General features: G+C 32.8%; 1 protein-coding gene across 11 annotated transcripts in view; it reads left to right on the forward strand.

Moving 5' to 3' along the window:
• The first annotated feature begins 1,027 nt into the window (after window positions 1-1,027).
• LOC128165464 (regulator of G-protein signaling 22-like) overlaps window positions 1,028-15,431 on the forward strand; it is a 34,327-nt gene continuing 19,923 nt past the window's right edge. For 4 of the 11 annotated variants that reach the window (XM_052830029.1, XM_052830030.1, XM_052830032.1 and 1 more), the window contains exon 1: window positions 12,747-13,043. In XM_052830029.1, the coding sequence (XP_052685989.1) occupies window positions 12,963-13,043 (81 nt within the window). In that variant the 5' untranslated portion in view covers window positions 12,747-12,962. Of the gene's footprint in view, window positions 1,225-2,543; window positions 2,584-4,438; window positions 4,833-9,717; window positions 9,747-12,746; window positions 13,134-15,431 lie in introns of those variants that run through there. The other 7 variants (XM_052830040.1, XM_052830039.1, XM_052830034.1 and 4 more) reach the window with 6 other exon arrangements.

A 15,431-nucleotide genomic window follows, 5' to 3' on the forward strand; every position in this document is an offset into this window, starting at 1 on the left:
TTAATTTCTCAATAATACATGTAAAATGATGTAAATTATAAGTTGGAATGGGACACCTGTTGATATCATTAATGTGGATTTAAAGTACATTATAATCAAAATACTCTCATCGTTTTAAAATTTTCAAATTTAACAATATTTGACCAAAAGATATGTTTTAAAGGTTTTTGGACAGGTAAAAATTATAAAAGCCCCATCGGGAATCGAACTCGTGACTTACAGATTCGAAGTTATAACACAATAACCCATTGCGCTACGCTGTCCTCAAGCACCTGTGGTAATTTTTAAAAATATTGAAACAAATGTTAGGAAAGATGTGAAAAGTATCATCAAAAAAAAAAACCCCAGAATTTTGGTGATTTCAAAATAATCTATGTTATCTGTTTGAGACTGTTGGATACTAGTAATGCGTTTTGTGTTGTCTAATTTCTGATACCGCTGTTAGCACAAATTCTTGTGTAATATAAAACATATTTGATTTTGATATTCATAAAATGTACTTTAATCTAATTATCATTGTGCAGATTTCTGAAACAGTTTCGTCTGTAAAGCAAGTGCCCTTGAGAATATGAATTACCGCATGTTATATTATGAAATGCCGTTATGACTTTCGGATCCGTGTTACAATACTCAAGTGACAATAAAAAAATGAATTTATTTGTTAAACTATTGTCGACGTGGTTTTTCGAATATATCGTTGTTAACAGCAATTCAATTCGACCAATCGCGATATCTACGAGATAGCGAAGCAATGTTGCAACTTGATAAGGACACGCATTCTAAAGAATTTATCAGTCAGAACACTTAAAATAAGTGTACAGTGACCATTGTTGGTAAACATTTCCTCTGAATAAGTTCTAGTGTATTGATAAAGATTACACACAGATCAGATTATCCACAAGTTCTTTTGAATGGATGTCGCCATGGATTTCTGATAAATTATCTTGCCTATACTCTATCAACACAATTCCATTAAAGCACCACATAAAAAAATTTACACGTTAAACAAACCATTTCATTATTTTGTATGCTAATGGTTTTAAAAGGAATTAGCTCTAGTTGTGTACCCGCTAAAATATTGGCATTATTCAAAAGTTATAGTGATGAATTCTAAAAGTGCATGGACTGTGTGAGAGTAAATTATCATTTCTGATATTGCGGCGCCTTTCGTTTGCAGTACAGAATCAGAAAAAGTTTTCATGGATATAGTTTACATAAATTTAGGTAAGAATTTTTATATATATGATAATCATGTTCAATATGTAATCTACATGCATAGTTGTTCTTGTTAGGAGTGATGTAAACCGTTAGATTAATTATGTAGCTGATTAAGCGTTACCTATTTTATGTTAATTTATGTTACATGAAACGATTTAGTTTAATCAAATTGTATGTTAATTTTTAGTTTATGGTTTAATGAATAAATTGAATTTAAAAGTTTATAACGTTTATTTATGATGGAGAATTAATGCAAATATTTTTTCATTAAGGTTAGTTTATTGGACCTCTTCTAGTTTTTCGAAGGGGGGGGGTACCCAAGCCAGTTTTTTGTTTATACTAAAATCTTTTAGTAAAAACTAGACCAATTAATGGAATATGGATACCTATATGAAGTGATTACAATTTTACTACTTCGACTTAAATTACAATTTCTCTACATCGTCTTATTTAAAGAAAAAGGATAGACCCAAACATTTTCAACAATTGGAACGCATGAGGTGAATAAGAATTTTTTTTATGAATTCATGTTTCCTAATTTTCAGCAGAGTTATGGCCCATGGACTTTGAAAATTTCCATCTGTTGAGAATCACAGGCACCTGAAGTTTAGAACTTTTTCTAATTTCTAATGATAAATAAAGTTTCCTAATACTTTGGTAATAACTTTTTATATTTGATTATGTTGATTATGTTGGGTACATACTTTTTTAATAGCTGATTTAGATTTTTTGGGTGGGTGGATATACTAGTAATTGGTATTTTAAACTGAAATCGGTAATGTTTTGCAGCAGTCGTATGATTTTTTATTGGTTCTGCAGACTTTTTGCTATGACCGAGCGTCGTAATATTAAATATATGAGGGCATTTATTCTGTCCCTTATAAGTTTATACATAATATATGCAACTTATTTTGTCGATATGCAAGATCTGATGACTATTTCAACAACAACAAAAATGAGTGTATTGACATGCAGGAGATATTTGATCGACTTAAAAATAGAAGCATGTTCTTTAGCCAACGGTTTTTGATCCAATCTTTTTATGGGTAACGGAAAATCCGAATAGACAAGAAAAAACCCCACACATACTTGATATCAAATAATCGCCACTTTAGATGTGACAAATACCATTTATGCAACTAATTTACGTCGATATACAACTGTGTCTTGTTATATAAACAAAAAGTTATTAGTTTTGGGAGATTTCAGAACCAACACATAAACTGATAAAGCAGTCTGGTACCAGTGAAATTTTTCCCGCCATGTTTCACTTCGTGACGTAAACGTAAGGGGGAATAACTGCGTATGAGGTTAACAGCGGACATGAAAACACGGACTTGATGAGTGGTTCCACTCAAATTGCAGGTTACTGGCTAATTAACTGGTTTCGTGTACTAGCTAGACTTGTGTCACAGATGTAGTATGTATGTTTCTAATTATTCCAATAGACATGAACAGGAACAGCAAAGCCGACATATTAATGTACTTGCATATGCAGATCTAGAGGGGAGCAAAATTCAAATTTCTTAAGGTGGTATGGGACATCTATCAATATTAATGTGGATTATAGTACATTATAATTGAATTACTTTCACCATTTTAGAATTTTCAAATTTAAATTTTACAATATTTAACCAAAAAATAACTTTAAAAAATATTTGGAGAGGTAAACATTTTTCAACCCCCAGCAGGATTCAAACTCATGACTTACAGATCCGTAGTAAACCCTCCAACCCACTGCGCTACACTGTAAGGTGACAATATTGGGAAAGTAACTACTTACCAGTATATAATTACAATTGGTCTTTGTTGTTTATTTCGATAAACAATACATCATAACATGGAAGTGTCCCATACCACCTTAAGATTGCATTAAAAAATTACCAAAAATATGCCTTGGACTTCCCCTCGCAAACTCAGATACCCCCCCCCCCCCCCTCCCCAAAAAAAAAAAATAATTTCTGGATCCACACATGACTTGATAAACAATGAAGAGGTTTATTGGTCAACCATTGAGTCTGAGAGTTGTGCATACCGATATGTATTAGCCAACTGCATATACATTTTCAAGGTATAACATTGAAGGTGTTGAAGGAGAACAATTCAAGTTGTGTGCTTTTGATGACATTTAGACTATGGGTAATTAATTAGTTAAATTTGATGTTCGTTGCTCAGGGTAGACTTGAGATTGGCAGAAGGGGGGCCAGGCATATCACTGTTACTCTGGGTTGTGCCTGAAAACCAGCGATAAGAAATTGTAAATATTGTCATTTCTGTCAATTGTTGAACTCGACTGACATATTGTTTCACAGCAGCTAAAAGCATTTAGAAATATCTTTGTGAAGTTAAAGACAGCAATATTGATCCAAGACATTTGTAGTGATACAGTCATTGACATTTCAGATATGTGTTAACCTTGTTATATAATGTGTTTCAATTGAAGAATTCGATTTGAGCTGTTGAAAGATAGATGTCTATATTGATAGCAGAAATAAATGAAACGTTTGAAGATCATGCAAAAGTCTTTAATAGCTAGCTTTTTAAAATTCCAAGACAAAATTTCTTTGTAACAAGACAACATTTCTTTGTAAATGTGATTTTAGCTTTTTCATGGTGATCGAAACACCTTCAATTTTGTTATGCACTAATTGAATTTGAATTTGAAAAGATTTCAATTGATATACTTGGAGATAAGGACAGTCTTTGAAGGAAAGTTTTAAGTGAACAATTGGTATTTCTCTTGTACCTTTTTTCCTCCATGCAAAATAATTTAAAAGTCTATCTGAAAGTTTGTTAATGTAACAAGTGCAGTAATGGACCAAGAAAGGCACATAAACTTTATAGAAATAAGTTTTAAGGGTATTGAACTTCTTGGGTAGGAAATTGCAAAGAGGAGAGAGATTAAGAGGCATCAATTTTCTATAAAGTTGTGAAAAATGTTAAATCAATCAACTTGTTAAGAATGAAATTTGTCTTGATGTAATTATCACCATGAATGGCTATGAAAGATAACAAATGTACACATATGGTGTCCTGCTTAGAGTTATTCAGATATCTGCCGGAACTTGTTTTCTTTAATGGTATATTTAAGCTTTTTACTACAGCACATTAATAACCAGTACTTTTAAGTCCTATATATAATCAATTTAAAATGCAGCAAGAGAATTTAAATTTAAATTTTTTAATCACAGGGCAGCATGTGTATAATGAATGCCCCAACCGTGTTAGCTGTAGAGAATTTAAATAACTCTACCAAGCGTATATATATTCTTGATTAGAATACTTGCTTCTTTGGAGCAAAGGATGTTGTAGAGGGATATAAAGAGCAACTGTTTGAAGTAATCCGTTGTTCGTGGATAGAGGACAGTCTGAGTGGTTGTCAGATCCGACACCGATCAGGACAGTACGTGCACGGCTATAAGCGGACTGGATTAGGTAAAAGGAAACTAATCTTCTGGATTAACATCACAAAAAGGTTATCGCGAGTGGAGAAGGGTGCCAAACACTTTCTGGTGATCGGATATGTATGGCGGTGTTGATCTGAGGTGCAAAATTCAGCGGATTAGTAACTGTGTGCACCATGTCTAAGGCTAAAAGGAGAGGCAAAAGGAAAGGTGAACAAATTAGATTCTCTATCTCCTTTAGAAACGCTCGCATTTGTAAATATTCTTGACTTCACTCATTATTTTAGCTCGAAATAGATACTGCAATATGAACATCTTCCATGCAGTGAATTTGTAAAAAAGTTTTTTAAAAATTCGATTCTTTTTTCTTGTTTAAGTATTTGTAAGGGGGAGGGGTCGTCAAGACAATAGCTCATGAATTTTCTTCGATTTTTTGACCTGTTGTGTCAGCTGATAGAATTGCAATCAATCAATTCCTGTGTTTGTCTTTCACCCTGATTGTTTGAGTAACCATTTAGTGGTCTGGCTCTATGGAAACTCAGTATCTTGGACTGAGACTGCACTGCGCGCTGTTCAGTCTGTCATAATTAGTTAGTCTATCGGAAACAGTCTATTAAAGTAAAAAGATTTTTTTGAGTGTCACCTGAAATGTTAGATTTGTTCTACTGCACAATAGCTCCCTGAATCTCGAAATGCAGTTTAGTGAACATGTATTGCAAACTGTACACTTGTTGAAAATAAAATTTGTTACTTGAATTAAAATAATCAGTTCAAAATAATCACATTGCACAAAATGATACATATAAACCTGATGTCAAAAAGGTTATTTTAGGCAGGAGTATACACTTTACCGTTAAGATGGATATGTAACTCCTCTATTTATAATATTAATGAATTAAGTACCAGTAAAATCATTAATGATGGTCACTATTTTAGTTGACAATTCATAACAAAACTGTACAATTGTATATAACGATCTTGGGGGTTTGAAAAAATAAATTTCTATTTAAAGAGCATAATATAAAGTATGATTCTAGACCACTCTGATTTGAAATGCATCTCTGAAAAGGGACAATACTTTGATTTTTTTGCAATTTTGAGAAGGAAATTTATGTTGACTTGGAATACCCTTATTGAACACTTCATGTATTCATTAGGTGAGAGTTTAAAGAGTTTTAAAAATTTCATTACACATCTAGAAATTGATTTTTCATGTCTTATCCTGAGATTATTAAGCTTAATTCATTCTTTCAGGTAAGGAATAAAAGAAGGTATTCTAAAACGGATGTCAAGTTGATTTAAAAATGTTTACCATCAACACAATCTTTACAACTTGTTTTTCATTGATTTCCCCTGTGGAATTGAATGGAGTATGTAGACATAGACCATAATGAATAGAGCCTGCATTATATATAACCTTATTCAGCTTTGATCAGATTATAATGGCTGAGAGCGGAGATCCTCTTTTTCTTTATTTGAACCTGTCTATTGTTAAAATATTCTAAATAATATCCTGTATTCAAGGTTCATTGTCTTTTACTTATTCAGAGGAAATTCTTTTCTATTATTTTTTTGATGAAAAATAGAATTAAAAATAAAATCTATTGCTCAGAAATTTATGTTCAGACGAATGACATCATAGAATATTGTGATAACGTGGTATATTTGTATATGAAATCGATTTTTAATTTGTCGTAAATGCTCAACTTCGCACTACTCATCATATTTTAAATTGGTGAGGTTTTATTTTTTGGCAGTCTGATCACTTAGAGATTATCAGGATCAACAGATTAAGAATCAACTACGAGGATAAATATTGCAGAGTGTTCATAAATCTTTTATGTTAATGAATAGTATATGAATAGATCGCGGCGGTTTAAAACAATCGGCTTGCAATCAATGAAGTGTGTGGAAGGAGATACCGGTATCTAACAGACGAGATAGTCAATATAGATAACTTGTTATTAAGATTTTGATAGATAGAGAACATAAGCAGTTGATTCAATATTGATTTTAAGAAGGTGCCTAATACAGTATTAAATGGCTTTGTACAGGTAAAGCCCATAACATGTATTTCCTATTTAAAATATTTTACAAGCATTTGTTACTAAATGAAGTTAAGCCAATGTGTGTCACTTGTGTACGGTAGTGAAATTGGCTCAGTATACAAAACTAGTATTAGTATACTGACCAATTGTAGTTGTCCTTGACCATTAGTTTGGACATTTTGTCCAAATCATTAATCAAATTAATTACTGTCATCTTTTGTTAATCAATGTCATGATAGGTGCCCTCCTCTCGCATCTGGTAATATGTCTGTATACTGTAGATTGGCAAATAATCACGATGGTTTTAATTTCATTATGTTGGCGATTCATCATTTCCCCGCAAAATTAAACCCATCATGAATACTACCATTAGATTCGAAATTTTTTTTAATGCTTATATTCAGATCAATTGATTTTCTAGCAGCGTGAAATTAAAATCATCGCGATTGGTACTTAATTAGAAATCGTGAAATTTTAACACTGTGGAATTAAAACGACTTAGAGTATGACTGAAAAAAAATTCAAACAATCAATCAGTGTATCAAGTTGCGAGAATATACGGTAGACTCGCAAATGCAGAACTTTTAACCTAATTTCTTTTAGTTCTTAACCCTCAGAAAAAAATAGCGAGATTTTGAAATTAGTGCATGGTGCTTTTCCAATATTATACAAATGATAATTCTTTGCGTTTAATTAGGAATCTACAGCAATCATTGGAATGCAACTGAATATTGACTTTTTATAAGACCTCCGACCAACTTTTCTCTTTGCCACAAAGTATTGTATTGTCTGGAGAAATCATTAGAATTCATGTTGGCTCAATTTTTTTGTCATTTTTGGGCTCCCCTTACCCAGGAAAATAACATCCTTTGAAAGTTAATTAAACAATATATTTACATCGACTGAGTATTTAAGAGAACTGATCAATATTCATTGTAATGCATAAACAAATTTAAGGAATGTGATTTAGTATTTGAAAGCAATTTGCCATATGCATAGTATCAACTATTCTTTTTAATGAACTTAATTAAAAAATTGCCTCATCAAGGAATACTAGTAGTGTCCTTGTAGCACAATGAACAACTCACTCGCTTCTCGCCACCGTGACCGGAGTGATAGTGGTTGTATTTGAATGGGTGTGGTGTTTGGCCACACGAGTTTTCACCTGGCACTTTAGCTTCCTCCCACATCAATGATCCCCTTGTTCTAACATCGGTGCCAACGGGAGATATTGATATGTTGTTAGAACTTGTTTAGCAATTGTTGTAAAATAATTAAAGTTCAGGTAAGTGAATACTAGTATGACTTGGGCACAATAGTGATTTTCCTTTTGTCATTCATTTGGTTATTCTTTACATTTATCATAGCTACCCACTATCTGGAATTTTTGTTTGATGCACTTACTCCAAATAATGAGCTGATTTTTTGGTAACTCACTTGATATGATGAATTTGAAAGAAATTCAAAAAAGAGATGTAAGCATAAACAGGGAATTGCTTTATTTCTGTTTCCTATGAGATAAAGTTGTTTTCGACATCCCCACAAATCTTTAGAAAAGTGGAAATATTAAACTTATTATGATGTGTGTTTCAGTGGAGATGTATCTGAATGGGTTGACTTGAGAGTTTGCAAGACTCATCTTTATTCTTGCATCCCCTTTCACCAGGGGAGGATTCGGCTTTTAGCTAATTGTGTCAATGAAAAACAATTAATGTATTTGTTAGCATGTTTGATATGTTCCTTGAATACTCTTAACTCATTGACTATAGAGGATAAATACTCTCATTATTGTAGTTCAATTTTTCTAGAAACTTGCGTTAATTTCTTTTGATTTGACAAAGGCAATACAAGAGGATGGGGATGTGTCCTGTAATATTGAGTACTGGCATTTGGTTATTACCAATAGCCTGAATTGTCATTCCATACAGATATTTCATTAACAGTTCAGACACAAAAAATTTTTTTGGTTTAGAGAGAAAAGATGTCGTCTTGTTTTAACTATGACATGGCTTTTCAGGTTCAGCCATCACCAAAATTGTCAAATCACTCAACTCATTCCTCAACTCAAATCTAGCTTTTAAAAAAGAGTGCATAAATTTGAGGTCAATACTCAGACTTGAGGAAAGTTGGTGAATCTTTCAAGTCTATGCAATTTGAAAATATAGTCATCACAACAAACAAATGAAGCCAGTTATGGATACATGTATATTGTCTGCAATATTTTGTCCAGACAAAAATGACTTTGAAAGAGATGAGAGAAGTAAATATTTGATCTGAGGGTTTGATTTTACTTAGGAGATGTTTTCCAGTGTATTTCTAGATGGGTATATACTCAGTGAATTCTAGCATGAATATTCTTCTAGTTATGTATACACAGACACATCTGCTCAGGTTGCTTCTTACAGACAAGATCTTTTGTGTTTTTCCCTCACAATATCACTAGATATGAGGGAGACTTTAAATCAATTAACAGAACGTTTTCTCTCAAAATAATGAAAGATTGATTTTTACATCTACAGAATTGCATGTTTCATTTGAAATAAGACTACGGTAAGTCTTTCATGTCATGCATGAAAAAAATGCTTTAATATTGAATTGAGTTTTTTATATTAAATCTGATATCAGACCTTCAACCACTCTTTAATGTGAAAACTAAATCTAATGAGGACAGCAGCCATAACTGTTCATAGTACATGTATTAGCAATGATAGAAGAAAAACAAGTAAACTATGAATTTAACTGTTTGATCAAGGATTAATTGATAAGACGCTGTGTCATGAAGTATTACATGTACTTATTTTTTAAGATCAAAAGTTTACTTGTGCTTGCTGGTCATATACACATGCATAAGAGATGGAGTTTACATTTTAATTGTAGCTGTAATCAATTTAGAAATTGATTGATCGCTAATGCCTACAGTAATATTGGCGGGTGAAAGCCGGGGGTTGAGAGATATTGTAGATTTTCAATTATTCAATCTGATTGAGAGAAGATATTGTAGCAAGCAAGAATACGGTCATTATCATACATCTTTTTTCTGCTTTCAGACCCTGAGGATGTGGAGTATGAAGATGTGGTAAGTGTGTTAAGGGGAATAACTCTTACTGAGAGAGAAAGAGTCGGGCAAGTAAAGAGCCAGCACTCGTTTAGTCCTCGTCCTGTTGCCATTTAAATCTTCATGGTGGCAGTTTAAGCTGTGTCAACCAGTAAATGATTTTTTTTCCATATACTTTAGGATCATTCAATACACATGTAAAAAGATCAGAAAATGTTAAATAAACAGGAGACCGGTAGTTAATTAGAACAGTGTTGGTAATTTCCACTTATCTATTTAGATTAAACATGCAAGTAATGTGGTAAGTGGGTTTTGTTTGATAAATTTAACTGTGACGTGTCTTTATCACCCCCCTCCCATTCCCAATTTTTTCCCCATTCAAAATATGAAATGTTTTATAACAGTGTCAGCCAATCACAAATCCAGATCACATTTGAATTATATTTCCAGTTCAAAAATCGTTGTAACCGGGAAGTTGTTGACAAATATTACCTGTTCATCAGATATTGATAATTACTGTTATGTGATTATCACAGACAGGAGACATTTTTCATCTAGAAACATGGACAGGGGACAACATCTAGAGTATGTCAATCTCGGAAATCAACAAACTTTTGAATAAGGGTCTGTCCATCTTCACTAGCCAAAAGTTTCTGATCCACTCTCTTGGGTTCGTGAGGAGAGTAGTGGATCAGAAACCATTTTCTAGTAAAGGAGTGGTCTGTCTGTAAGTTTGTTTAAAGTTTCTGCAAGGAATATGAAAAAAACTGTGTCCTCCTTTTTATGCAGATAAAATATTTTACTTTTTGAACTTTAATTTGCACTCAGTCTGATATGCCTCTGAGTAAAAATAATTGTTGAAAGTATCCAAAACATTTTGATGAAAGGAATATTTGTTTCTGATTAATAATTGATGAAGATAGATATGGACCAGTATTTGATAGTGCAGGTTAACCATCAACTAAATGTTTTCATAATTATGTAACTGCACAGAAAATGATAAATATTATTTTAAAGAGAAAGATTTATGTTGAACGGTGTAAAGCAATGATAAAAAAATCATACTTGCAAGAAGACAGTACTGGGTAATTTTTAACGAGGCCGAGTACAGAACGAGTACGCACGCTTTGGCGCAGCGTTTCATTTGTATTGTGACGTCATCTTTTTGCTTTGTTGACGCCATGGCGGGATAGTTTCAACTGCAGATATTCAGCGAAATTTTTCGAAAATAACTCGTTTGAAGAGTAAAATTAAAGTTATATTGTGGAATAAAGATAAATGTCTCGAAGTATAAGCTATACTTCGGCTCGGGTCGAAAAGGTGAAGAGGGTTCAGCAAGCCTAGCCCTCTGTCATGTTTTCTTAACCCGCCTAGATATAGCTTAATTCATATATTTCAAGACAATAACCATATATTTTATATTAATGACCCTTAATATGTGATGTTATATATTTATTCATTACTTAAATATGTCTGAATGTTTTAATAATACCATATATATCACATTTTCCGCCTTTGTCAAATAAAAAATAGCCATTAACTGACAAATATTGGAAATTGGGCATACAAAAATCAACTTTGATAAGACCCCTGGAACAAACCAGGAGGTAAACGTTTTTTTTATTTGACCATTTGATGCCTTTTAGCAATAACTTTAATATGTAGAACAGAAAAAGAAATCCCTAGGGCAGAAGTTTAAAAAATGTGCAAATTTGGTACATTTCAAGCAAAATCCCATAGGGTCCTATGTTAAAAATTAACACACTTTGAGCTGACCCCTTAAACAAACGGTGTGGTAAATGTCTTATTTTTTTATCTTAAAATGATAATTATATCAGTAGTAATTCTTGTAAAAAATTTCATTCAAAAATCTAGGGCAGAAAAAAATTAGACCCGGCCTCGTTAAATCAATTTTTAAAATGTCTTTTCATGATGATTAAAATTTATTGCACCAAATTTTCAGCTTCTAAAAAAATATTTTCTTCTTTTTGTATACCGGGTAATCTCTCTATTTAAAATGTCAAATACACATGGGAACACTGAGTTTTTTGTGTGACATATTTCAATAGAATATACTTGAAACAGCTGTACAGAGAGTTTAATGAGTACTGTATGCAACTTCTGTAAGTGATCCGATGCTGTCGCAAGTGGTCCAAAACTGATGCATGTGATTTTAATATGCAGCTATATATCTTGTATGCAGCTAAACATCTTGTATGCATGATTCTCTTTTGAATCTCGAAATAATTTGAATTATATCAACATATGAGTCCTTCTCTGGGAGTATAACACAGTATTTTCTGATTGTCTGGCTGAAAAAAAATTATTTGTTATTGACTTTCATGTAAACACTGGTAAAACTTTTACATAAAATTATTTTTTGTGAGATTGAGATTTTAGATATCCTGAATTTTGCATTATGTTTTTCATCCTTTCCATCAACTGATTTCAACATTTACACTGATTTTATCACTCAACTTATACTTTGGTGCAACATTTACATTTTCATTCTTATTCCTAAAGGTATGATTTTTAGTTTAAAAAATGTTAAAACCACATGAACTTTCTGCATTATTCCTTAATAGTTCTTCTCCATCAACAGCACCTGATACACTGCAATTCCTCTATATTTCTTTTTTTTCTTTGGCACCTCGTACACCATGATTTCACAATGGTTCATTTCCATGTAAGGTCTTTCAGATCATCACTTTTCATCACTGCCACAAACTGTGCTAATAGTACTACCCGCGTACTAAAGAAGGAGGACTATTAAAGAGAACCGGGCGGTACATGTACTACTGGTCATTGCCTGCTGATATATATATGGTACGCTCACCAGCATGCATGCTGGATTAACAGTACCAAGCATGCATTCAGTTGGTCAGCTAGACATTAAGCCATTAAATTGTAATTCCAGATTTTGTCAGCTTATTACCGGTACAGAGTTTGTCTTTTAAAGTCTTAAAATTTTATTTTGATTGTATTAAAGAATTCCAGGCCTGCAGACAAAGGAGTTCCGCAATTGGATTAAATGTTAGGTGTTTTGTTTAGCAGTCTTCCTTACAGCAACCATTGTTAGAGTCAATCAAGCATTTTTGATTGTCAGATTATTAAAATGATAATCGTTTGAATTGAGTGTGGGGGTCGAGCTTTTTTGGTGACCCGACAAAGGGGATTCTGTCAACTGGTCACAAGAGATCATTTAGTAGTCAGGACGTGGTGCCAAATTTTGTATCAATGCTCAGCCACATTTTCTTTGAGAGGCAAGCACATGGAACTGTCTTAAAGGACCTTAGGACTGGTGACTATGACTTCAAGGTAATTACAGAGTTTGTCAGGTTCGTGTGTAGGTAGCCAGAAATGACATGGGAAGTGTTTATTGATGTGACATATTGCCAGCTCTCTGTCGTAAGTATATGTACATTATAGTTTTGAGGTCCAGATATCAAGAACACATCAGGAACAAGTTCTTCGTCCTCAGTTTAGAATTGTGAGTGGTTCATGTTTGTGAGTTTGTGTGTTACAGCCACAAAGACAAGTACCTGGTACTCGGTCTGTTTTGATGGAAAAAAATGCTCTGAAATTGATTGTTTACCCAGTGGTTGCATCATGCTGTATCTACATAAAATGTATGGTTTATAGATTTCATAGAAAAGAAATTTGGTATTGTTTACTTCGATATTTGAAATTTCCGTAAGGCAAACTTTCTTTTGAATATTTTGATTTCTAAGTACTAAGGCGTATGAATCAAACTTGTAGTAAATTGCTAGTAGCCTTGTATATTTAGCGTGTTTCTGTGGTTCTGTTGGTAATTTTGTTTTCTATGCTTTTGTTATGAGATATTGGTGCTTAGTTTCCTTAACAACATGTCTTTTTTCTTCAGTCAACCTGTAATGTCTATTCTCTTAAAGTTTTGCAACTTCTTCACGATGTACTTGTCACCTTCCTATACTTATCATGTTGAGCTCAGTTTTGACTGCCTGGAAATTGATTTGGAATTACTCAAAAAATTTCTTGGTTTGAGCAGAACATGAGTTAATCTTTGTTTCTTATATGATTGATGCAGAAAGGTTATGGTTTCAAATAAATTTACATGCTGTAGAAGGTATGCTGGTAGTCTTAAGAGTTTAGAACATATGATAAATTACTCGTTGATTGAATTTGGCACTATTCAAATGTGTTGTTCTTCTTTACAAACTATCCAACATCTTTCTCTTTGCTTCACATTGAGCAATTTAATATTGAAACATTTAATGAACCATGTATGTTCTACATTAAAACTTTTTCTCATTGCTACTCATAGTCGACATCATTTTGCCTGTGAGATGTGACACTTAAGAAATATTATAAGAAGGGATATACTTTGATGCTTGTGATTGCTTGTTGTTTTAAATCTCATCAAGACTCTTTCAATCTTAATGAGATTTCACAAGATCTGGGTGAGGAAACTGCATGTATTTATGGTTCACATTCTTTATCTTGCTAACACCAACAAAGCTGCAAAACATCAAATCCTACCACTTGTAATGCCTAGAACTTGGCAAAAGAAAAAGTTGCTGTCTTCTTTACTGCACTTCTTAAGACTGTTACAGATGGGAATTGAAGCCATAACTTTCCATCCAAGAAGTAAGCTCTTTGACTCGCAAGCCAATGTGATGGTTTGATGACTGTTGAGTTTGTTATAGCAATGTAACACACATCCTATTGTAATGAGTTCCTTTGGGGTTGTCTTGATTATTATTACATTGTTCCATGTCTACAGGTCCACGTTGTCTTCAGACTGGTATACTAATTTGTCAACAGAATACAGTATATGTATTACAGTATATTATAATAGTGATTTGGGTTTGGATTACAATACAGTATTACACTTTCCTCATACTAGATATCACATCATTCTGAGACTACCATAATAATATTGTCTGCTGACTAGATATCACATCATTCTGAGACTACCATAATAACATTGTCTGCTGACTAAATATCACGTCATTCTGAGACTACCATAATAACTTTGTCTTCTGACTAGATATCACATCATTCTGAGACTACCATAATAACATTGTCTGCTGACTAGATATCACATCATTCTGAGACTACCATAATAACATTGTCTGCTGACTAGATATCACATCATTCTGAAACTACCATAATAACATTGTCTGCTGACTAGATATCACATCATTCTGAGACTACCATAATAACTTTGTCTTCTGACTAGATATCACATCATTCTGAGACTACCATAATAACATTGACTGCTGACTAGATATCACATCATTCTGAGACTACCATAATAACATTGTCTGCTGACTAAATATCACGTCATTCTGAGACTACCATAATAACTTTGTCTTCTGACTAGATATCACATCATTCTGAGACTACCATAATAACATTGTCTAATGACTAGATATCACATCATTCTGAGACTACCATAATAACATTGACTGCTGAGTAGAAATCATCAACAAACTACAAAATCATTTTTCCTACAGTTAGTGAACAGTGTCTGAAAACTAGACTTCAAAGAATGTCTCACTGTCTATGAACGTCTATTACATTTTATGTCTATACATCATTTTATCATAATTTTTCACAGCTTATTACGAGTTTGCATGACAACCTTTCTGTATTGAAGCTTTTATTTTGATGAGCTTGAACATGGATGTATGTATATAATTTTATGAATTAAAGTTTGGTGGA

The sequence above is a fragment of the Crassostrea angulata genome, chromosome 10, assembly GCF_025612915.1.
Source record: "Crassostrea angulata isolate pt1a10 chromosome 10, ASM2561291v2, whole genome shotgun sequence".
Lineage (NCBI taxonomy): Eukaryota > Metazoa > Mollusca > Bivalvia > Ostreida > Ostreidae > Magallana > Magallana angulata.